This window comes from Euprymna scolopes, chromosome 6, assembly GCF_053919585.1.
Source record: "Euprymna scolopes isolate OS-2025 chromosome 6, ASM5391958v1, whole genome shotgun sequence".
In the NCBI taxonomy this organism is placed as follows: domain Eukaryota; kingdom Metazoa; phylum Mollusca; class Cephalopoda; order Sepiida; family Sepiolidae; genus Euprymna; species Euprymna scolopes.
Window position 1 is genome coordinate 76369094 of NC_136487.1, and position 27313 is coordinate 76396406.

Genomic DNA, 27313 nt, shown 5'->3' on the forward strand with positions numbered 1-27313 from the left:
AAGGACAACACCGGGTTACGGTGTGGGGTAAGGAGTTTTGTCCCTTGAGAAGACAGAGAGAGAGAGTTTGGACACGTGCAGCCCCGGGTGAAACTATGTCGGACAAAACAGAGTAGAACTCTAGACCACGCCCCCCCCCCATTCAGCCGGTAAACCCACTATTGAAGTGAGTAATGTATTTATTGCAGTTGTTACCCCGTTTTCATGTTTGCCGATAAATATTTGTTCTATTGTACTTGTGTCACAGTTAGTATTCATTTATGTTAGTAGGTAGTTATGTCTGAACCTTAGCACCTAAAACACACTCTCTCTCTCCTGGAAGAGAGAGAGAGAGAGTCACTAATAAACCCAAGTGTTTAAAAATAGTAAGAAAGCGTCGGAATTTTACATCGAAATGCAAAAAAGATGAAAGATTTGTTTTGGAAGTGTTCCATTATTTTCTTATTGAAAATTCGAGATCATTATATATATGTGGTGAAATAATGGAACTCTCCTGCGCTATCCTTCTGCTTGTCATAACGGAGTGGCGCCCCTTTTCCTAATATTCTACAGAGTGACTTTTTCGATAGACGAACGATGTTACCTCTGCCCATGTAATGTTTTGTTAGTTGAATAAAACTTCCTTAAGTTCTACCAAGCCTTCCGTTCATCTCGTGATTTTCTCCCTCTCTCTAGAATCACTTCAATTTATTCAACTGACAAAACATGGAGAAATACCTAAAACCCGAGCGACTTAACTTGGATCCTAGTCAACCTGACACGGCGGACACGTGGCGCCATTGAAATCCTTCCATATATTTCTAGAGACAGCCCGCGACTCTCAAGAAACGCCGCTAGAACTAAATCTATTGATAAACCTAATTTCTCTGGCGATTTTTAAATTCGTCTCGGACATTGACGACTACAATTCGGCGATGGACGTCCTAGAGAATGTTTTTTATATAGCCTAAGAATATGATATTCAGTAGGCATCTTCTAGCGACGATGAGACAACAACCGGACGAAACTGTCGACCAATATGTCCGAGTCTTAACAAAGCTCGCTAAAGACTGCGAGTTCCGAGCCGTGACGAAAGAACAAGCGAGGTACGAATGTATTCGTGACGCTCTCATAAACGTTATTTAGTCCAGCCATATTAGGCAGCAACTACTCGAGAATAGAACACTGTTCTTAAAAACCGCCTACGACCAGGCTCTCACGCTTGAGACGGCCCCAAAACAACTAGCGTCATACTCCATCCGGAACTCCATTGCTGCTATTCGGACGGAAGAAGTAGACGACGTCCCCCATCCTATGAACGGTGACGAAGAAAATGTTATAGCCGCTACCTCGCGTCTATGCTTCTTTTGCCGTAATAACAAACATAACCGAAGTAAGTGTCGGCACAGAATGCTACATGCAAGAACTGCAAGAAAAGGGGACATCACGCGCGTGTTTGTAAGTCGCTTACGGCTACTACTACTATGACTGCTGCTGCTGCTATCAATCCCGGTAAGTCCATCCTTGCTAATAATTTCTGTGAGAACCTATCTCGCTCGACATTGAGGGTAACCCTGTAGATATACTCGTCGATACTGGTAGTTCTGAAAATTTTATTCACCCTGATAAGGTTGAACTTGGTCTAACTGTCTCGTGTAGTACGGAAAGAATTTTCATGCCCAGCAGTTCCCATTCGTCCACTACCCTAGGACATTGTCTAGTATCCCTCTACGTAAATAATAGAGAGTACAAAGATGTGAAGCTATCTGTTATGTCGAACTTGTGTTGTGATGTTATTCTAGGCCACGCTTTTCTACAACAACATTCATCCATTAAAATACCCTTCGGAGGTTCACTCCCTCCCTTTACTGTCTGCGGACTGGCCGCTATACGTAGTATTCCGTATCCATCTCTGTTTGCTAATTTAACTTTAGACTGTCATCCAATAGCTGTAAAATCCAGGAGACATAGCCTTCCTGACATACAATTTATTCGGTCAGAAATATCGCGTATGATGAAAGAAAAAATTATAGAACCATCTCAATCGCCATGGAGGGCCCAGACACTGGTGATATCGCCCCTAAACCACAAGAAAAGGCTCGTCGTGGAATACTCTCAGACGATAAACCGTTTCATGCTACTGGACGCTTACCCCCTCCCGCGGATAGAAGATATAGTGAACGAAATAGCCGGCTATCAAATATTTAGCACGCTCGATTTGACCAGCGCCTATCATCAGGTTGCCATCAAACCAGATGAGCATAAATACACAGCCTTTGAAGCGGCTTGGTCTCTGTACCAATTCTGCCGAATCCATTTTGGGGTGACCAATGGAGTAGCGAGCTTCCAGCGGGTGATATCATAAAGCAAGAAGAACTACAATGCAGTGATGCTTATACAGACAACGTCACTATCTGTGGACATAATAAAGCAGAACATGATAGAAACCTGAAAGGCTTTCTGGAAAGTGTGGCTAAATATGGTTTAACCCTGAATAAAAATAAATGCCTTTATTCTCTTAACTCTGTGGACTTACTTGGGTATACCATAAGCAAGGGGTCGGTAAAACCTGACTCTGACAGGCTCAAAGGGTTGACTGACCTACCGATACCGAAAAACCTCTCTGCACTCCGACGAGCAACGGGGATGTTCTCGCACTATTCTAAGTGGATATCAAATTTTTCTAAAAAGTTATATCCCTTAACTAGAGTCAGTAGTTTCACACTCACTGAAAAACAGGATGACGCCTTCCTTCTCCTGAACAAGGAGATCGCTAAATCATCTCTGGCCAGTATAGAATCTGATTCACCGTTTGAAATGGAAACGGATGCTTCCGAACATACGATTGCCGCCTCCCGTACTCAAAATAGTCGGCCCGTGGCTTTCTTTTCTAGAACTCTAACCTCAGTCAAACAAAAACATTCTGCCGTAGAAAAGGAAGCTTATGCAATCGTAGAAGCTATTAGAAAATGGCGACACTTGTTACTAGGAAAACATTTTAAGTTAATCACTGATCAAACATCTGTCTCTTTCATGTTCAACCCTAAAAGTAAAAGCAAAATAAAAAATGAAAAGATTACTAGGTGGAAATTAGAACTCGCCTGCTTCTGCTACGACATCGTGTATAGGCCTGGAAAGCACAATGCTGCAGCGGATGCGCTATCTCGATTCTGCTCTGCTACTACCATTACCAACAAATTGTTTGATCTACAAAAAAATTTATGCCACCCAGGAGTAACTCGATTTCTGCATTTTTCAGGAGTAAGAACATGCCTTATTCGGTAGAAGGCATAAAAGTTATAACTAAATCTTGTCAAGTTTGCTCTGAGATAAAACCCAGATTTGTAAAGACGTTTCCGCAAACGCTCATAAAAGCAAGCCAACCATTTGAGAGATTAAGTATGGACTTCAAGGGACCCCTATCCTCCAACACGCGTAACATGTACATACTAGCTGTGGTTGACGCTTTCCCTTTGCCTACCCCTGATCGGACTTCACTGCTGCTACAGTAAAGAAACACATATCCAGCCTGTTTTCCATTTTCGGAAACCCTTCTTTCGTGTACTCTGGTCGAGGAACTGCTTTCATGTCGGAGGAGCTGAAAGAATTATTACACTCTCGATGCATTGCCACTAGTAGAACTACTGCGTTTAATCCGCAAGGCAACGGACAAGCAGAGAGATACAATGGCATTATTTGGCAGACAGTCAACCTGGCGTTACGGTCTAGTAATCTCCCTATTGTTAGCTGAGAGAAAGTCCTTGACGTAGCTCTCCACTGTATACGTTCTTTGCTTTCCACTGACTCCAATTGTACATCCCATGAATACTCATCTATTTTGTAAACGGAAGTAGAATATATATATACCTCACGAATTCACGTTTAACTCACGTTTATTTATCGGATGATTAGTTCATTAACTTAAAAAATTTTAATTCTTTTAATTTTAAAATCTAATTTCAATTGAAATTTTTGGTATTAACAATTTATATATATATATATATATATATATATATATATATATATATATATATATACATAAAACGATTTTAATTTGAAACCAATTTAATTAAAACATCTAATTTTTTTTTAATCTAACTTTTTTTTAAATATACGAATTAAAACTTAAAATTTATATCAATATCAATTAAAAACATAAAATGTCATTTAATTATATCGAATTACGTTTAAAAATTTCGAAATCCGTTTAAAAATTTCTTTAAAAATTTAAACTCTTTCAAGGTTTGGGAAAGTGAGTATTTATCTGGCCCAAGGGATTTTCCTTGTATATTAACACTATTATGTTTTTCATATAGCTTTAAAATTGAAACCAATTGTAACTTACATTTATAAAGGATGATTTCTAAAAATTTATATGTAATACATTAATTTAAAATCTATAATACAATTACGATTAAAATCCAATTTTACAGATTAAAACCAATTTTAGCATTTATAAGTTTACTAAAGTTTTTTTTTTTTTACATATATATAATCAAAATCCAAGTTTTGTCTTTTTCACTGAGCGCAGACAAAGTTCTTTTATTCTGGGTCTCCGAAATTAACAGAGATTATACCATTCCTGTAATGATCTGGATTTTGCGGTGGGATTTTAGTTCTGTGCAGTTCTAGGAGGTCTCCCCTCCCAGGCTTTGCCTTCTCCCTTTAAGAAGGGGTTGGTTTCTTGTTAATCACCTGAGGCGCCCTCACCAGGGAATGCCGACGGAGTTTTATTTTTGCAGGCCAAAATTCCCCTCCTCTGGGGCGCTGATTTCTTAATCCCACTTTCCGACCATGGTGTCTAAGTTCTTGCAGTAGGAAAGAACTAAATTTTTTTTTTTTTTAGATATTTATGTTAGTTTTTTATTTTTCTATCATTTAAGAATGTGAGACATCTTCATGCCGCATCGTTAACATTTATCCATTATTTTTGTGATGCTATAAATAAACAAACGATGACTTGAAGAAAAGTGTCTTTTCCCCGGTCTTTGTTTTCTATCATGTTGTTTAAAAACGAAAACCTTTCTTGCTTATTACGTTATCTCGTCGACGGCCAAAATTCGTCGATTCAAAAGCCAAAAGGTCAAGAGGAGCTCTTCGGCACTCATCTAACGAACAACCGGCGTTAAGTTCTGTGCGCTTACTTTGCAGCGTCATCGACACTTTTTGGCAATTGGTTACAATCCGAATCTATTTTGGGAATTATTGAAATCAGGAAATACGTCATTGCCAACATTGAGTTGGATGTTCTCCAGGAAAATCGCACATTTTTTTTTCTTTTCAGATATAAAACGAAATGATTTATGACAACGTTTCGGCCGATAATTTTTGGTCTCTCACAAAAAGAGAAAGACAGTTGAATATTTCGTATTATTTGGATTATTCGAACTAATTTTCTAAACTTGAGTGTTCTTCGGCTGATTTAACCTCCGTCCTTCTTCAGGTTTATCTTCTCGTATTCTGGAATCTTTCTGTAGGAACAAGTGAAGCATGCATGGTCCCTTGTGAGTGCATAGTAAACGATGCATAAAAAATGACTAAGTTCAACATTTGCTCTCTCCTATTTAGCCCCAAAAGTCACCAGCGGACGTTAAATCTTGGTGAAAATGAACAAACAATGCAGTTTTATATGCAAATTTTAGTTCTGCACCATACAAAAAAAAAGAGAGAGAGAGAAAAAAAGAAACGACTAAGTCTATCGTTTGCCTGACCCCCATTTAACCTAAAAAATCCCAAAAGCCCTAACATATTTAAATTTGAGTCCAGTATCATGCAAAACTGCTAAATAGACATACACAGAAAATTTTGGAGCAATATGGTAAAATAGTCCCCCAAATGGGGTGTTTTTCTTAACCTTAAAAGAGTCCCTGGGGCACAACTAAGAGTTATCATGGAGTATAGACAAACAAAATTATATAGAAATCAGTTAGTTACAACTTTTAAAAATATTTTATGAAAATCTAAGGCATCAGTTTGTTTTTAATAAGCATAAAAGTGCCCATTTTAGCCATTTAAACCCGAAAGGCACCCCTAGAAGGGGGCAACCGGAATTTTCCCGGAAAATCCGTTCTGTTACTTCTTTTTACTCATAATGCTTGTGCAAAATTTCAAAAATTTCCAAGGCGTAAGTGAGGACATACGAATGGACGAACGGACGAACGGACTAGCGAGAATTTACAGGACCAAACTCCTTTTGTCGGGGGACCAATATCCAAATAATACTAAGCCAGTATTTCTTTTTAAGAAAGGAATGAATTTGCACGAGGGGTTATCTTTTAAAAACAAAAATACTGGATTAATATGCCTAAATTTTAATAACAATTTAGTACACAATAAAATTTCTGTGCAATTTTCGGTTTAATAAAAAATGCGCCAATTATTTAGATATAAAAACATAATAACAATATTTTCTATTGAGTAGGAATAGAGCTAATCTAAGAACCTTGATCTTAAGAAACTATATATATAATAAATTAACCAGCAACTCTCGAAGTGTTTTTTATGAAGGAACGAAACAGCAACTTGGATTTACGACGATTATCGCTGCGGCGACGAGACGATCAACCCAGACAATAAATCAATCAATACGTAAAGTATTCTATATGCCCATAGGTAACGGTATATATATAACATACTTCGAACAAGATTGTTATTCCATCCTGGGTTCTATCTATGTATATAAACAGAATCTGTGCTGGGTATAACACGAAAACTGAATTATATATATATATATATATATATATATATATATATATATATATATATATATATATATATATATATATATATATAATGCTGTTTCCTATTGTACCCAGCACAGATTCTATTTAATCTATATAGAACCCAGAATGTAATAACCCCCTTTTTCGAAGTATATACATATATATATATATATATATATATATATATATATATATATATATATATATAGTAATAACTCCTATAATTTGAACATCCGCTTCGTTCAAATTAGAGGATGTTGTTCAAGTTTCGTGATAAAATATGTGCTGCGGTTAACTTTAATTTTCTAAGAATTAAGAAATAGTAAATGAAATTCATTGCTATATGATACTTCAAGTATATATTAAGTTTACGATATATTGCAAGTGAGAATTGTTAAATATTATTAACAGGAACAAAATCATTGAAAATAAATTAAATCTACTCTTACTTGTTAGGTATTTATTACCTAAGTTATCATCTACAAAAATCATACATTTATGTAAAATACAGTTTTTTATTTATTCATTGAATGAGTCTCATTTCAGTTTCTATTTTCATCGATTGAGCTCTAGGGCGCTGCCATTGTATTCCGTAAGCGATCACGAAAATCTACAATTTCTTGGTTCTGTAGCTTCGTTATGATTATATCTTTTCGAAGTGACGTTGCTTGCAAAACATAGTTGTCACTAAAGTGAGGACTTTTTTCTAGAAATTTTATAACCGTCTCCATAGACTTTTCTGCATCATCCCATGATATTGCTTCATCAGAATGTTCTTGGTTGTTTACATTAGGGCCAAGAGAATGGGAGCTGTCGTAATTGTCATCACCATTACTGCCTTCAGGATATTGATTAGTAGTTTCCTCATCTTGTTGCACCCACATTTCAACATCATTTGCATTAAGTGATTTAAGAACAGCGTAGTTGATCGGTAACCGTTTGGTTTCAAGAATTTTTTCTAGACCAAATGTATTCTCTGATTCTTTCAGTTCAGAAGCCTTTGGCGCTGGGCATAATTTACGTCATGCTTTTGTTAATGTGCTTGCTTTAAATATAGCAATCTGAAAAAAAATTACAGTTAGTGTAAATTATCAATAGCTACTTTACATTAATTACATAGTACCAATATTAACATTTCTGCGCAATATCTGACTAAACCATGTAAACGGTTTTACTGCAACTCCGCATCAAATATGCTAATGACGAGACAGTTCAAGTTTAGAGAAAGTCCAGGTTTAGAAGAAGTCCAAATGAGAGTAAGTCCAAATGAGAGTAAGTCCAACAAATTAAATGAGTTTTACTGTATTATATTTTCACCCCAAACAAGGCACGTTGCCACTTTGATGTAGGGGGCTACTATCAGAGACCTAAATTGCAGGGGTACTATGTAGGGAGTTTAGCAGCAAGATGTCTGTTCACATTACACTTGAACTTCTGCATCTCAGTACAGTTGGGGAAGCAGGAAACCGGAAGAGAATTCCAAAGTCCTTTAGTTCTGAGGAGGAAGCTATTAGAGTAAACAGTTTTCTTACATCTAGGGATCTCAACTGTGTAGGGGTGGGATTTCGCTGCTTGTCTGGTTTGTCGGGTGTATTTTCGTCGAATGGGGTACAAGGGCTTGTAGTTCGTCAGAGCATCCACCATTAAAATACTTGTAAAACAGGCAGAGGGATGCAACATTTCATCGTTGGGACAGGGGCTGAAGTTTAGATGACAGTTCAGGACCTGTTAGTTTGGCGACTCTCTTTTGGACCTATATATATATATATATATATATATATATATATATATATATATATATATATAAAGCTGAATGTCTGTGTGTGTATGTGTGTGTGTCTGGTCACGAATAGGCTCCTATATGGTTGACTATTTTTAAAAAATTATTATATATAATGATAGAAGATGTATCGAGACACAGGAATGGGTATGTTTGATCTGGCAGAACGGTGGTTCATTAAAATTGTGGGGTCTGCGTTCCTGGTCCACAAAGTATGGAAATAAAAAATTTAAAAATTAAAAAAAAAAACGTTTACAAGTGTTTTTGATATAGATGTACATAATAATACTTTGTTAAGTATGCTTTAACTTAAATAGGGATGATATGATATAATTATAGAATGGAAATAGGCACAAACTTTAACAAAGACTTTTCATATCTATCTGCGTAAGTATACTTCGATAATTATGTTTCAGTTTGAAGAAATATGGTATAATAAAATTATGGGGTGTTCGTTCGTGCCTGACCTCCATAGAATGGAAATATGTCACAAGGTTTAACAAGGTTTTTTAAATATAGATCCCCAGAATATTATGATAAATGCTTTATTGGGAACAGATATGGTATAATAAATTATGGTGTTTATCTATTTTATTTTTACTTCCATCATATTTTGCTTTGGTTTTGATACATCCAAATTTGGAGCTATCTCTTTACAGCCCTTCCTTTTCCTAACCTATCATACGCTCATATATCAGAGTCCATTTTCTGTAGGCTGTTTTTGAACCCAGTCAACGACGGGTACTTTTGCTAGTATATATATATATATATATATATATATATATATATATATATAGAGAGAGAGAGAGAGAGAGAGAGAGAGAGATAGAATAAACATCATGAATAAATAATTGAAAACCTTAAGAACTAGAGTCAGCATAAAGTAACATGAAAGGTTCGATATGCCCATCTAGACAAACTAAACAAATAAGCAAACGTTGTAAATATTAGAAAATAAAATATAGCCGCGGAATTTATTTGGACTGTCGGGGTTAGAACAGAAAATATGGACCGTTTGAGACGTTCACAAAACCCAGACGAAATTGTAATTAAGCAAATGCAAAAACAAGAAGAAAAAAAGCACATCAAAGTTCCTAACAAGGTTACGCGCGCGACGATGAAGACGATGGGGATGATGAGTTGGTCGAATATTAAATCAGAGCCAGAATTAATCGTTGTAAACAACCTTGGCAGAGAAATACACAGATTTTCGATTTTTGTCCAATTTTAGCGAAGACGTGTAAATATCTGACTGCTTGGCTTTTGGCTAGGAACAAAGTAAAGTATCTACTTTGTATACCACACATCATATTTTCTAGCATCCATAGAGAAAAGGAACCTTTTCCAGACTCTGGCAATGCATTTTTTTTTGTCCCAATCCCAATTGCTCAATTTTGGAGAGCTGAATTTTCTCCACATTACTAACTCTGCTCTCGTGGGGTGGCAATGCGTTGAATAATACGAGAAAAGGGGTAACAAGTTGCCCAGCAGCTATCATGGAAGGTGACGTCATCAGGCAGGTAACTTGCTTTCCATGGTGATGATGAGCTTTTCTTTTTTAAGCAGCGATTGAACGGCATTGCAAAAATACGAGCTAGTTTCGGTTGCCGGTACTTAATCATTATGGTTGGAAATTTGTCAGGACTAGTTACTTTGTTGGCGTTGAGGTTCTTGATAAGTTCTCTTCTATAATTGTTAGAAAGCGAAGGGGGCATTTGGATGGAAGGATTTGAGTAACACCTTAAAGACCAGAAGTGACATAAAATTGAAAGTCGATGAAAGCACGTGACTTCCAACTAAAGAGTGTTCAGTATCATTTTGGCTGACAACTAAAACAAGCGGAGGCTATTGCTTTTTCCGGAACCTTAGCAAGAGTGGGATAGTCGCGTATAGTGTAGTTAAGCGTAACAAAGCAAACGATTTGTCTATCTGTCTATTTATCTTGTTCTCTTACTCTCTCTCTCTCTCTCTCTCTCTCTCTCTCTATATATATATATATATATATATATATATATATATATATATATATATATCGTGCATAAGAAATAGATCTGTTTCCTATTTTAGATTAAATAAATCCTGTTAAAAGCAAAATAGTGGCGTCCACATAGTGTTTAACAACAGCCGAAAAGCAACATAGGTTTCATAGCACTAAGGGCACCGATGAGGACGAGAAAGTCAGTTCATGTAACTTCGGTATCATTTTGGCTGACAACTGAAACAAGCGGAGGTCCCAACGACACCAACGACGATAAATAAGTCAGCCCGCGTGCTTTTGTTTATAAAATGACTTCACAACAAATCGCGAGGAATATAATGGTTTATATATACAACGATAAGGCGTAACTCAGTAATCTGGACTGTTACAACCAATTTCTTTATATATATATATATATATATATATATATATATATATATATATATATATATATATATATATATATATATATATATATATATTCTAGCTACTTTATTAATGTTTTACAATGAAACACTGCAATTGAAAGAAATACAGATCAATGAAGAAATAATACACAATAAATGGATCAATTAAATAACATTATCGCGAAAGATACATGGACGGAAACTGAATTAGGGAAATAAGTCGCAACAAAGAGAACAGCGGTGTGTATTTAGACAGAAATAAAACAGGACAAAGCTTTCGGTTCTTGCAGACGGTGGGTGTTCGTTTGAGCAGAAGAGTCAAATCATTATTTCCAAGATGGCGGACGACGTTAGAAAATCTTCCGAAATGAGTAGAAAGGAAGAATGGATCTTGTGTTTACCTTCCCCTCTCGTTTTTTTCTGCACCAGACATGAAAAGAGAAATGAACTCCAATAATAATAATAATAATAATAATAATAATAATAATAATAATAAATAAATAAATAAATAAATAAATAAATAAAGAATGTCGGTTATTATCGATGTCGAATTCTGGGGGGAAAAAGAAACAGAGATTCCGAAGCGAAGCTTAAAACATAGAAATGGCCGCTGGATAAAGTAATAAACTAGATACAAAATATTAACAATAAAAGATAGACAAGATAAAAAAAAATAAAATAAAAATATTTTCTTTCTTCTCAAATCGAAACCATAAAAATAAAAAAAATACCAACCAATATCGTATATTATAAAACACATGGACGCATGTGATTTTATAAAGAGCTGAACTAAACGTAAATGAGAACGTGATTGTCTTACTAAATACCGTCACGGACTATGAAATCGGCTATTCCGAGTTAAATCCGTGTAAAATATATAGCGGTTACTTACGCATGTTGGGAAAGGTATGAGCCCTCAGTCTGCATACGATTATCGATGTAACACTATGCGACACTGATAAACTGTAAAGTTCGATGCAAGGATCTATTCTATCCCACAAAATGGATTGCCTATCGCCTTCTCCTTGATACAAGACAGATGCAATCTCGTTGCACATTGTAAGTAATTGGCCAAATGAATAGTGATGTGTCTCCCTTTCTTTCTCTTCTTTCCTGTATGGATGGTAATTATGAATAGATGGATATTATAAATATATAAATATATTTTACTTTTCTACAACAGTAAAGTGCTCATTAATTATTTCTACATACATATATGTAACAATAATCATACCACATTCCTTACATACTAGTTGGGCTCACCTCTCCATTCAACCATGGACTTTTGGACTTTTTATGGAAATTGCTTCAGACGATGTATGAAACCAATTTATGCAAGGAGCTAACAAGAATGGGAGATGATTATCATAAAGACACAAGATGCTCATTAGCATTACTTTTGACAATACCAATGCTATAGATAGGAAGGAGGAAAACGGTCAGCAGGAAGAGAGTCCCATAAGCCTACGATTCTTGGAAAGAAGCTAGTGGAATAGGAAGCTGCATTGCAATGAGGTATCAAAACAGCGAACTAAGTCTGGAGATTTTGCAGAGAGGTCCTCGCTATGCTTAAGATTATGAGTCTGATTTGTGCGGTGATGCTTGCTGCTTTGGTTTGTTTAGATGGAGTTCTAGAACAATCTAATATCATCCCCAAACTCACAAGGATACACCGACTCACCCTTAAGGACCTCAATGATAAAAATTTGATATTCCTACCCTCAGCCCAAGACAATAATTCTGTTTCATTTCCCAAGGAACGTATAAAACACCCTCGCACTATAACACCTCAGTAATGACGCACTGCACTCGAAAATAACACACCCTGAACCCTCTAGTAAGTATAAAACGAAACCTCACTACAAGAAACAGCAGATCTGCTACATTCTAGAACTCCATATAATCAAACCAAACCAGCATCACCACACAAAGCAGACCCATAATCTCGGATAAAGCAAGTACTTCTCTGCAAAACCTCCAGACTAATCTCCCAACTATTTTATGCCGATACTCCCTATCAACTTCAGACCCAAACAAGAGCTACAAACTACACTTACTACCTTAGCACGTACAACTCAACAGATATATTCAGCCTCAACCTTGTCTCTTTCTACGCCTCCGTACCAACACGCTCACTTGCGTACCACATTCCCTCTAACCACCTCAACTGTTTGGAACTACCTCTGTGTGTGTGTGTGTGTGTGTTTCCTCCTGATGCAGCCTTCTAGATGTGTCCATTTTTATAGAATAAATAGACCGTAATTCTCAACGTGTTGATTTGGGTCTAAGGGTTTCGAATAGTGTGACAAGCAGAGTAATTAGAGGCTTCTAGAGGCTCGATGTTTCGCCTGTCTTATGTGGGCTTTCTCAAGAGAGATGGTCAATGACGAGAGAGTCGAATGATTAGGGCTATATATACTAACAGGGGGGAGACTTTATGTAAATTAAACATACACACACATACAATTTATGATGGTTGTTAAAAAATTATATAAAAGAAATTAAGAAGGGAGTATTTAGGTTATCCTGTATCTAAATTGTTTTCATTGATAATGATTTTTGACAGATATGTAAGAAACTTTTCTGCTTAATAGTATTAGTAGATTGTTAAATGAGAGCATATATATATATATATATATATATATATATATATATATATATATATATATATATATATAGGGGTGAAAAGTAGTTAAATGGATTAATCCAAAGCTTATAAATACAAGACTGATGAATTAAAAAAATGTATCCATTTTAAATGTGGAAATTGATGAATCGCACAGGTAAAAAATTCATTTTTATACTATAAAAAGGTTAGTAATTGCAATTAAGAATAGGAAATTGGATAAAATTTTTTTGTAACATGTATTCTTCCTAAGATTAAGGGTGGTGGTGCTTGATCAACACTGCTGGGGAGCCATGAAGTAATATACTGTTTTGTTTTTATATCCCCGAAACAGTGTTTCATGGTAAACAACTGATGATCCCTTGATAGAAAAAAAAAAGAAAAAAAATTGGTATTATAGTAAATTCGAGAGAGTTGATGCAGTGATTGCAGGTGATTAAATGACTTACTGACTAGATGGTTTTTTAACGAATGATAAAAAGTAATTTTTTGTATAGTTTCAAATGTTAAAGACTTCAAAGCCTATATATATATATATATATATATATATATATATAAATGACTATTTGGGACGCCCAGATGCTGTATGTGGTCTCCGCTTATCTCGGCATTTTTGCAGTCGTATTAGACTTCTCTTTTTCACTGGACTCAAGCAGAGGTGTGGTTGAAGATTGGGCAATCTTTGTTTCACAGTTATACGCTCAGCTACCCTTACAGGGGGTAACTATTGTCTTTCGAGACTGAACGGAGACGACAAGATAGATATATTTAATTGATAAATGGTTTTAGGGTTATATCCCACTGCATTACTTCTTTCTTTTCCTCTGATTTTGTCTGGTTGAGTTTATTGGCGAAGATTTCAGTCGATATCATTAGGTCGTCTCAATTTCAATAATCTCGCTATTTCTGCTTTCCTAACGAAATTAAAATCAGCAACTTAAATATTTCTCTCCATCACCCGCAAATAACACAAAGCAAAGGCGACGACGACGACGACGACGACGACGACGACGACCACCACCACCACCATGAAAGGCTATTTCAAGATGCTGGCTCGCTCGCCTCACTGATATAATTTAACGATTTGTGCAGATTATATCAAATTGCTTCTTCCCAACCACAACCGACCTTGTTTTCGATTGCCACGGCCATCTTCATTTGTAACAGATCTGCTTGTTTCGATAAAACGAGACAACTACGTAAATTATATTTGACTTTTAATTCATACACGTCGTCTTTACCAGTATCTATGTCGACAAACGCCGCCTCTCCTTATATCACCACTTAAAAATAACGCTATATCGCATATTCTCAGCGAGGATTTGTGGAATTTTCCTCGGTAGTTTGGGACCCTATAGTTATTGTTGTCAGAGCATCTCTACTACTACTACTACTACTACTACTACTACTACTACTACTACTACTATAGTAGTAGTAGACATTTGTTTTACACTTGATAGAGATTCAACGATTGACTCCTGATGAGCTTGTTGATTAAAAGGGGCCCCCAGGGTCTTCCCGACCACATGCATATATATATATATATATATATATATATATATATATATATATATATATATATTTGTGTGTGTGTGTGTGTGTGTGTGTATTCATCGACATACAGTCCTGTTTCGTTGTATCACAACTCACCAGCGCGGCTAGACTAGCACCTCTCCCAAGCCGAGGATCGAACCTCGCATTTTTCAGCCAATTAAGTAACGAGTGAGATTACTTACGACAGTGCTCTACCCAAAGAGGGGGGGGGCTTAATATATATATATATATATATATATATATATATACATATATATATATATATATATATATATATATATATATATATATATACATATATATATATATATATATATATATATATATATATACTAGTAGAAGTACCCGTCGTTGACTGGATTAAATGAAAGTATTAAAAAATAGACTGATTTATGAAAGTATGAAAGATTATGAAAAGGGGGTGTGGGTGTAAAGTGATAGCTTCAAACTTTTGAGGTATCAAAGTCAAAGCAACCCTCTCAAACGAACATGAGGGGGTAGTAGTGGAATCTTTATTGACACAAACGCGTGGACACTAATTATGTTTCCACATTGTTTGTACGAGTAGAATGATATAGACCTTAAATACCTTTCCCATCCCATCGTGATGTTGTCATGGTAAGTACAGTAGCTCTACATCAAACGGTGTAAGCGTGCATACGATTCTAATTTATAAGTGATACTCCTGGGAGCCCTCACCCTGTTGCGTTACCTGTAAAAACCTCCCTGTTGTGGGTTATCCTACCATATTTGGTAACTATGAGCGGAAACCAAACAATGTGAGCGTGCACAGGGTTTCCAGTTATAAGTGACCCCCTCTGAGGCCCCATCTCCGTTGGTGGAGTGAACAATGTAACCTGTAAAAATCTCCCCCTCTTGATGGTGAGTTACCCTGCTAAATTTAGTATCTTTACGTGTAATGGCGTAAAAAAAAAAAATATTAACGGATATATACTTAAGAGTCAAAACAATGAAAAGAATATGCTGCTGTTACAGCCCTAGTCATAAGAAGATAAATTTTATTTATATATTTGGAGTATTTACTCCAACTAAAATGCACTGAATTCGTTTTCCCGTGGAATTTCATATACACACGTAGTGTTTAGTTTATCTAGCTAACGAATCAGGTCCTTTTTTTATTCCCTAAAATGGGTTAATTTTTCCATTACCCAGGGCTTACTCTTACTTTCTCTTATTTTTGCTTTGTATAGAAGTGACGCCGCCTTGTTTTGAGGACGTGTCGAATTAGTAGGTGACCTTATTTTAACACGTGCGTTATTGTAGTACTGTTTCTATTTCTAATTTAGGTGTTGTTTTAGTTTAGATTTCTAGTTGATTATCTTCGTTTCTTTTTCTTTTGCATTTTATGGCCTAAATTAAATTTATTCTGTGCATGTAGTTATTTGCAAATTCACGTTTAGTATTTAGTAGGTGCTAGGGGTCTTTAAAGTTTCAAATAACAATTTTCTCATTCGGACATAATCCACACGGCTCTCCTAAATTTCTACATGTAATGGCCTGTTCTACTGTTTTTCACTCATTTATTGGCGAATGTTTGCTTTTCATCATTTTAGTTAATCATTAAATCCTGTATATATAAAGATAGATAGATAAATAGAGGCCATGACAAGAAACCGTCTAATTATGTAAACAACAATTTCCTACAGGAGACACGTGTTAGTGTCGATGCTATGAAAATACTGTATGTTTTTTGTACATTGGATTCTCTATTCCAAGAGACGCAGTTTTCACGGGGCCAAAATAAAACTAATTGCTATATATTTTGATTAGTTTTGGTCATTAATTATGATTTGGATTATTTTGCTCTTATTATTGAACAAAAAAAAGTCATCATCATCATCATCATCATCATCATCTACTAGGTTTCACTATTAGTGATTGTACACTGACAATAGCAAGTTGTGTTCCTTTTAGTCCTAGTGACACTAAATCTCATCAGATTTCGAGCACTCTCGATAACCGTTGTAAGCCAATTTAAATTATGGACACAGCCGTTTATCATAAATTTATCGCTGAAATTTGCCTGGTACAAAATCCCACCACCAAGTGTCTAGTGTATTTCATACCCTTCTATTGGAGCTCAGATCGATGGCTTCCTTCCTCTATATTTTCAATGTGCTTGGTCTTTCACTTAAATTGCGTGTGGTACCAACAGAAGACGGTGTCCCCCACATGCATGTGTATAGACCTGCGCAATTAGAGGGAGAAAGGGAGTGGCTCAGTTTATTTAATTTTTTTGTAGTCCCTTTGGGCTTGTGTGATATCCACCCTATATGTAACGTTATATATGGAACGTTATAAGAGAACCAACACGTTGTAGCCTCGCTCACAAAGGAGTCAAATAATAGAAAAGAACGTCAACTCGCTTTTTTTTGTACAGCGACATTTATTTCCTTATTCTTTCTTCACCTCTACGATGTCCCTCAAGCGTCACTCACGCCTCTAACGCGATCTCGAGCGTTATTCTCGTCTTTAACAGGATCGCCTCTTTAAAGTTTTATTTTCCCCTACCGATGACGTTGTTTTGCACCCATTTGGATACGCGCGCTATGTTACATAAAAGTTTTATTTTCCTACTTTAAATCATCTGTGACAGGTTAGCGTTCGTTGATTATGTTGGGTGGTTTTCGTAGATAGGGATTTTCCTTAAGATTTCGGCTGTTGTATGATTTCAATTTTCTATTTGATTTCAAATTCTTGTAGTCATATTTTTTAAGATTTTTTTTTTTCTGGACTCCACCTAGTGCTCATACCAATATTTGTTTTATGATGCTCTTCATTGTGTTCGGCATTGCTTTTATTTGTATTTTCTTGGTGACACATAATGATAAGTGTTAACGGTACGCATAACTATTCAAAATATTTTGCAAAGTTCCGTGTGTGGAATATCCCTAAAATAAATAAGAGCCACATCATGTACCCTTATTGGGGGGGGGGACGTTACATTATCAAATCTTGTTCACTTGTTTTTTCGCATTGAACTTTCTTCTTTTGGCTTTCTCTCAACAGTTTTTTTTTTTATTGAAACTAGATTAACCAGATGATTTTTAAGTTCTTTACTTTGAGTTGGTGCCGTTTTGTGCTATTTTTTATCACAGACCTTACAAGGGTTGTATGATCTCTTTCAGACAGCTTTGGCTTTCTCCCAGAATTCTGTTTAAAGGAGGATGTTTTCCATTCTTTTTCATAGGCTGACATCACCTTCGATACAGTTCCTCGATACGATCACCATCTCTAAGCCAACTTCCGTTATAGTGACGAGTACCAACAATCTACCCTCATTAAAAGTCGGATAGATTTGTCTATTTAAATTTTCTTACTAATATGCACTGTCTGAAATAAAAATAAATTTAACCAATTAATTCAAGACACCAATGACCATAAACAAAAATGAAGCTAACATTTTGATACATTTTTTCAATTTGTAGAGATGTTTTAAAACTAATGCAGAATTGATAATGTGTTTCCATTATTTTATTCAATCCTTGTATTTTCTCATTACACACTTAAATATTATTGCAGGTTTTTAAATGGCGCTTTTAGAAGAGAGTTTTATTGCAGAGTGATTTTCTGAGTACTTGCTTTTAATCTCTTCTTTCGATTAAAACTTTATTTCAAAATTTCGTATTATATAAAGTTTTACTAATGTACGTTTTCTTTTTCTAATTCTCTGCTCAGTTTTTTTTTTCTTCTCTTATTTTCAGTTCCTGGTTTTCTAAGAATGCTAATCCAATTTGAGGATTTTTTACTTAAAAAGGTATTAATGAAAAGAAACATTTCTAGTTGCGATGATAACGAAACGCAAGGACTAAAAGAAAACACAGATAAAAAAAACAACTTGCAGTATTAAGGCTTTACTTGTTTTTTTCTCCATCATCTAATGTTGCAATTAACAAAATGGCGCGCTCGTCGCCTATTGAAACTAGCCTCGTTTTGGTATCAGCGTCAACCAAAGATATGACGCTGAAGCCAATCAAATGTTTATTAATGTAATTGTATAAGATAAGCTCTTTCGTCTGTTTTGCTTTCTATGTTGATTTAAGATGACAAATGGTTTCTATTCTAGTGGTATGTTAGCATTTATGGTGGAACTGAACGCATCAAATTTTGTTCAGTTGATATATTGGTGGTGATTGCAAAACAACAGCATTTAATCAATGTAAAAATAAATAAATAAATAAATTAAACAAACAAAACAAAATAAAACGTAACACGAAGTGGAGGGATTGAAATCTAAATTCAAATTAACGAATTTATAATGGATCTGCCGACCTCGTAAATTAGCGAAAGTTAAGGCAGCATATCCATAGCATTAACAGTGTCTTTAAATCTTGTATGATTATACGATTGTCGCAATTGGCTTAATTGGTAGAATTAAAGACTGACGACCTTAATGTTTTAGTTTTGATTCCAGCTAATGGCGACTCCTTTATATCTATCTATCTGTATTCCTCTCATCCCTCTCTCTCTCTCTCTCTCTCTCTCTCTCTCTCTCTCTCTCTCTCTATATATATATATATATATATATATATATATATATATATATATATATATTGGGGGAATTAGACCGAGAGTCTAAAGAGCAGAGTATATTTTAATGTATTAGTAAATTTAAGAAAAACAGTGCCAGTGCTTATTGTACTGTAGATATATAATAAGGTCGATAGGTATAGATATCCTAGAGCTATTTTAATATTGAGTAAAATGATTCATAATTTTTGAATTGAAAATCAGTTTCAAAATGGAAAAAACAAAAAATCAAACCAATATATATATATATATATATATATATATATTATATAAATTAAAAAAGAGAGCTTTTTATGGGTACATAATTTTATAATACTTTTAAAGAAAACCGAACGTAATGCCATAATTAATTACTGAGGGTTTTTTTTTTGTAGTTTAAAATAAACCATTATAAAGAACCTTTCAAAAAGACCAAAATGCAGTATATTTCTCCTAAGCCTACATTAGATAAAGAGGGTAAATAAGGAGTGGGGCAAGAAAAAAAGCCCTATCTAGACGCCTTTCAGCCAACCCTTTTTCAAGATATACGTTGGCAGCGGGGGAGAAAACATCGTTTAAAAACGTGGTCAAAAGATCATAAATAAACAGCGAGGATAAATAAAAAAATAAAAAATAAATAAAAATAAAAAATTGCATAGGGAATAGGAGAAAAAAGACAGAGAAACAATCTCAGCAATACCTATAAGTTCTAAATTATGGGTATACTCTCTTTGCTTACATAGAGATGGTTGGCGTAAATTAATGTATACAGCCTCGAGAATTTTTAAGTGAATTCTCGAGCGCGCCCTGTGTAAAACCGAGAAAGTTTTATCCGTGTATTCTTTAGTGCAAATTTAACACTGTAATAAATGTTCACGCACATAAAAAAATATGACTTCGGTGCCATCAGTTGGAATCGAAACTAAAACATTTCGCACTCCAGTGTTATGTGTTTCCATCTTAACTTACGGTTGATGGATATCAAAACTTTTAAATTTAACCGACTTTAACGTATAAATTTGCGCATGCGTAGAAGTAACACATTTAGTCGACTTAAGTCTTCCGGGTTCCATTTTTCTTTTCAATTTTGACCCCTTTAGCAGATATGTTACCGGATACAAACCAATTTACATTTGTTCTACAGGTATAAATCCCTTATATATCAAGTTTCAAGTCTGTATACTAAATATTAACAGAGGAGTTTGGTAGAGACCGTTCCGCACACAGAAAACATAGGTCATATATATATATATATATATATATATATATATATATATATATATATATATATATATATTCAAGCAAACATTATTAAATGCAACGGAGATACTTTGCTTTATGATTCTTTATTTTTATTTTTCAGTTTTCTGTATTATCCTTTTTATATCAAAATCGAAAATATTTATAGAAGGTTCTATAATTGTTATTGTCACGAGCGCCTTCGATTCGTTCACGAATCATCGTCAGGTGTTGAGGATGTAAAAGTGAGAACGAGCGAAAATGGAAATTAAAAAGCGAAAAGTAAAAGATACATTAAACCACGTTAGGTGATGGTGAGTTAAAATGTATAAAGTCAATTAGAAGTCGATTAAAAATTTGAGTATTAAAATCAGCAAGTTCGTGGGCACTATTGGCAAAGTTCGTCCATTACGCGCTGCGCAAGACACACACACACACACACACACACACAAACACACACACACACACATATTGAGTAAAACGATTCATAATTGTGAATTAAAAATCAGTTTCAAAAGGGAAAAACAAACAAACTCAACTCGTAAAAAATTTAAGCGATATTGCTCGTGCATCGTTTGTTCACGTGAAACGGAACATAAAATTACAAAGGTTTTTTTCATAAGTGGAGAAAATGATACCAAAATAACTGGATTTAGTATTAAATAATCTGAAAAGGGTTGAAATGTCGAAAAACAAAGCAACCATAGTAAATCTTTAAATATATCTTTATCTTTATACCTCTTTCTATTTTATATATTTGTTTTCTGTGTCTCTCTCTTTTTTTTCTCTTTCTCTGTTGTAAAACTTTTCCCCCGTCTTTATAACAGTTATAAGTTAAAAAAAAAAAAAAAAGTATACTAATCTTAATGCCGATCAAGCGTGATGTTTTTCAGTTCAACAAAACTTTCAATCATTTTTTTAAAAGCTCCATTCAATTTTAAAATAAGATGAAAGATTTCTCTCAGATTTTCGTACAAGTACTTTTCGGTGCACCTGTAACGACAATTTTTTTCAAGTAATAAATAACAAGCAATACATTTCAAAGAAGTAGATTAGTTCATTTTTAGGCACTTTAAATAATTCAAGGAATTTTATAGAGTTCTTATTGATTAGAATGTAGACCTGTATAAACCCAACACGCTACACTATTTTAGGAACCATTTTTTTTTTATTGTAAATGTAGGTACAAAAAAAAAAATGACCGAATCTAATATTAATTCATCTCTGGTACAATTTTTAGTTCAGCCCGCCTCCTTCATAAACCAAACATTACAAATCAGACAATCTTCAATCTATCTAGCCAGATTTTTCCATTTAGCCGAAAAATATTTTACTGAATGAAAATCTAGCAATATTTTCACAATTTCTTATGAAAATATAGCTAGATTTCCACCACGTCAATTTACTAAGTATGCATAAAGTAAGATGGGCTCCATCTGTCGAGCTAGAAAAATCTCCTACATCTACCAATATCTTATATCTATGAGTGTTGGGAAGATTACTTGGAATCGAAATTCGGGAAAAATCAGAACGTTATGGAGCACTGTACCGGTATCTGAAAAATATGCCTAATTTCCGATGCTAAAAGCGACTCTTGTAATTGTTTTTGTTTGTTTTAACTTAATTTTCGATTGTTCATAAAAATATTAAAATTGTAAATATTTATTAACTTTAAAAGAACAGTAAATTCAAAATTTATTAACCAATCCCCATAGGTGTATTTTTACGTTTGCGAAAATATATGCATATATTACCTGGAATTTTTCAGTAATCCGAAAAATAAATCAACTCTGTAGTTGAATAGTTAGAGATTTTAAAAGAATTACAATCGGAATCGGTAATTGTATCGGAATCGAAAACAAATATTGGAATCGTCCCATTACTGGTATCTATATAAGGCTGTTATCTGTTCGTTCGTTCATCAAGGATTCTTGCCACATCTAGGTTAGTGCTACTAGTTTCTCCCATTTGGACAGGGTGCCCCAAAATTCTCTCAATTCCGCAATTGTCTGCCAAGATCCAGCTCCAATGCCGTCGCCAGAATGTTACATCGTTTTGCTTGTTAAACAAGAATTTTCTCGGATTATGCTCTGGCAACCTTATCACCTTTGTACCCCCTCAACATAGATACCACCGAATAACTCGGTTAGCAGTAAAGTACTACCATTTCAGTGTATAGGTCCCCAGATGTCAGAATACTTTCTGTTCTAGTAATTTCTTTAATAGAACTGCTTGCCCTTGGAATTCAATTTATGGTGCTTGTTTCCTCGACTGTATCAACATGCAGAAATAGACATGTAATGTAAACAAACATTTTGCTGCTGTACAACTCTTCACTTGAGATGTTTCCGATAAATCCATCCCCTAATCAGGGTAGACGCTAATAATAATAATAATAATAATAATAATAATAATAAAAACACAACACCAATACGATAACACTAACCACAAAAACAAAAATGTGACACATGAAACTTTAAAACAACAACAACAACAACAACAACAACAAATTCTTCAACACAAAACGGTCAGTGATAAAAAGATTTGGACACGTTAATCCTAAAAAATAACTACTACTACCACTACTGCTAATACTATTACTACTATTGTTGCTGCTGCTGCTGCTAATAATAATAATAATAATAATAATAATAATAATGATAATAATAATAATCATAATCATAATAATAATAATCATCATAATAATAATAATAATAATGATAATAATAATAATCATAATCATAATAATAATAATAATCATAATAATAATAATAATAATAATAATAATAATAATAATAATAATAAATAACTCTACAAACAAGCTATCAAAATAAATAACTTGTAAACAAGACTAGAAATCAGATGACTGATGACTGTCGGAGATGGCTGATGTTTGTGTGGCATCTATCTTTCAGTTTGTTGGTGCAATTTGCTTCAAAAGTCTTGATTTTCTTCTGGCATATGCTACTCGATTTGTTTCTGTCACGTGCCAATTCATCAAAAGATTTGATTGGAATATTGAGCGCTGAAAGATTATAATTAAGTTTGTCCTTGTATTAGTGCCATCATCTAACAGTTCTTTATTTACCACTTTTAAGTTGTACATCAGAATGTTTGCTATACATTCATCACTCATTCTGATGACATGACCAGACCATCTAAGCTGTGGCTGGATAAGAAACGTTTTGATATCATATATTGCTCAAGAAGTTCATTATTTGGGACTTTATCTTGAAGCTATAATTTATGGAATACGGCAAGTTTATTTATCAACGACCAATAAAGGGTCTAAATTTCAGACCCCCCCCCAAAAAAAGCATTGAGAGAACAACAACTTTATAAATCTGGATTATGGCCTCAGGAAAGCCCACCGGGGATGAGTGCATGGTCCATTTCCATGCGCAACATGGCACTACAAACATCCTGATATTATACAACTGCTGATGGAGCAGCTGCTCTAAGCGCTACCAAAGAGTACTACTAGTTGGAAACAGCAGCCAAAAACTGCCAACCCATCAGAAAGTCAACCCAATCTAATTGCGCAGGCATATGTGGTACTCAAGCACACCCAAGTGCCCAGTTTTGAGGGGTGGGATATGTCGGAAGTGGGGAAAACGGCGTTCATTGCCCTAGACAAGAAACAAGATCTACCACTGAATGTTTCTCTCGAACTGTTTTAATAATAATAATAATAATAATAATAATGATGATGATGATGATGATGATGGTGGTGGTGGTGGTGGTGGTGGTGGTGATGATGATGATGATGATGATGATGATGATGATGATGAAGAAGAAGAAGAAGAAGAAGAAGAAGAAGAAGAAGAAGAAGCTTGCTTCGTGTGTGGAAAGAGCTCCGAGCCTTAAGTGGCAGTCGCCTAGAAATGGTGTCTCGATAAAAACTACTGAGGAAGGAGCCTCCGCAAATGCAACATATTCTTCTGATTAATACAAATACAAGTGAATTGAATCTGTGGAGGACTGCATCCAAGCGGGCAGCACTTTTTACTTCTGACTTTGGAAGATCGAGTTTGCCCAAATCAAAGAAAATCAATTATTACTCTGGTAGGAAATCAGCGAAGAGATCAGCTGACATGAGAAGAAAGCGAACAAGGAGTACAAGTTTTCAGTGGAATGTAAACTGAGAGTTAAATTGGATAGTCATGCAAGAGGAATTGGAAAAGTGATACTGAGATACTGGGAAGAAGAATCAGAACAACATTGATACGAATCAATACTGGCTTAATCTTCTGTAGTACATACGATGGTCATTCCAAAAGAAAAACCTTCTGTTTTTAATTCGAAAGTTAAAGAGCTACAAAGACGGAATCGTACCGTTAAAACAAGCCAACTTTGTGCTCCAGAATTTATTTTCTTCATAGTCATCACTTTTGCTAGGAATTAAATGACGCATCTCTACTTTTAACGCACACAAAGACAGGGTTGTTTTCTTGGAGTTTCACGCCATCAATATCTGCAACAGAGAGATGAAACTTTCAGGTCATGAATACGTTAGTTCAATTATTATAGCATTGCAGTTTGCAATTCTCTTTGATCCACTCGGACGGAATAAAATATATGAGGCTTTACATTAGGAGTGCCCTATCGTATATAGATAAATACTTAATTGATTATCATGTATATGAAAATTAGAAGCAGATAAATGGATAGAAATATAGAAATATAGAATACTAGCAGGTCGCCCGGCGTTGCCCGGTAGTAAAATACGCATAAATATATTTTGATTAATACAGAAACTGAGACATGTGCATGCGAGTATTATGTTTTTTTTTTTATTAACAGTTAACTTTTTGTAAGTAAAAAAAAAAAGAAAGTAGCCGGGCTGAGATCGAAACCAAAACCTAAAGACAGTCAGTTAAGGCCGGCTTAACACAATCTTTAAAAAGTGTTTTCAAAACTACTTATTTTAACATAATGAATCTGTCATGTGAACAGCTCATGCATGCGCATTCGTAAGATAGAAAACAGGTAAAAATCCGACAACCCTCCATGTACGAATTGTTCAATTTTGAAACCCCCTCCTCCCGAGCGGTTTGTTTTCAGGATGAAAATTAATTAAAAAGTTTTCCACGTATCTGAATATCCTATACACAAAATTTCAAATATGTAGATAAAAACCGTTGAGTATATAGGTTGAGAAGTGACCTCACACACTCACATTTCCACTTGTGTGAGGTGTGTGTGTGTGTGTGTGTGTGTGCGTGTGTGCGTGTGTGCGTGTGCGTGTGTGTGCGTGTGTGTGTGTGTGTGCGTGTGTGTGCGTGTGTGTGTGTGTGTGTGTGTGCGTGTGTGTGTGTGTGTGTGTGTGTGTGTGTGTGTGTGTGTGTAGATGAAATGCTTAAACAGGTAGATAAGTTGAAGCGGATAGATATAAAATGTATGGATAAGCAAGACATATCTGGAAAGTGTAAACAGAGAGATAGGAAATGTTGAAGCAAACAAAGAGAAAAAGGCAGATAAGATATATAAAATTTTATTAAATTTCTATTTCCCCAAAAGGCAAATCAGTACGTGAGCAATGTTCAGTCTTTTATTCTAGACTCGATTTTTTTTGTTTGGTTGTGACGTGCCTGCACGATAAAATCTAATGATGTTCGCATTTGCACACACACATATACACACACAAATACTTGTACACACACACACACACACCATATATTCAAAGATACACGTACATATACATGCATATACACAAACGTACACAAACCTTTCCTTGTCTACGTTATATATATATATATATATATATATATATATATATATGTGTGTGTGTGTGTGTGTGTGTGTGTGTGTGTGTGTGTGTGATTGTATGGGGCTCCCTCAGTCTTTGACAGACTATGGTTACCCACGAAGAGGTGCCTGTGCGTAAAAAGTCTTATTGACAAGAGGTGCGCAATCTCCAACCACGCCGCTTCTGAGTCGACATTGTTAAATACCAGTGGCAAGTGGAGTGTTCAAGACTAGAAACAAATACCGAGATAAGTGCAGAGCACATATAGCGCCTAGAATTCCCAAATGGTCACCCATCTGGTACTAACCTGGCTCGCCGTTGCTTAACTTCGGTGATCTGATGAGAACCGCTGTGCCAGCGCGGTTATGCCGTGTGTATGTGTATGTGTGTGTGTGTGTGTGTGTGTGTGTGTATATATATGTGTGTGTGTGTGTATATATGTGTGTGTGTGTATATATGTGTGTGTGTGTGTATATATATATATATGTGTGTGTGTGTGTATATATATATATATATTCTATGTATATATATATATATATATATATATATATATATATATATATATATATATATATTCTATGTAGAGAGATATCCAAAAATGAAGAATAATTGAATTTCCACAAAGGTCGTTGATAGTGCCCAATCAAGGAGAATAAATTATATATATATATATATATATATATATATATATATATATATATATATATATATATATATATATATAATTTTATTATTCTTTATGTAAGTAC

At 34.9% G+C, this 27313-nt stretch overlaps 1 protein-coding gene across 1 annotated transcript in view; it reads left to right on the forward strand.

The window, feature by feature from the left end:
* The first annotated feature begins 984 nt into the window (after positions 1-984).
* Positions 985-27313, forward strand: part of LOC145278191 (uncharacterized) — a 49225-nt gene continuing 22896 nt past the window's right edge. Inside the window, exons 1-2 of the mRNA XM_080130476.1 lie at positions 985-1085; positions 2688-2931. Of these exons, the coding sequence (XP_079986602.1) occupies positions 985-1085; positions 2688-2931 (345 nt within the window). The remainder of the gene's footprint in view (positions 1086-2687; positions 2932-27313) is intronic.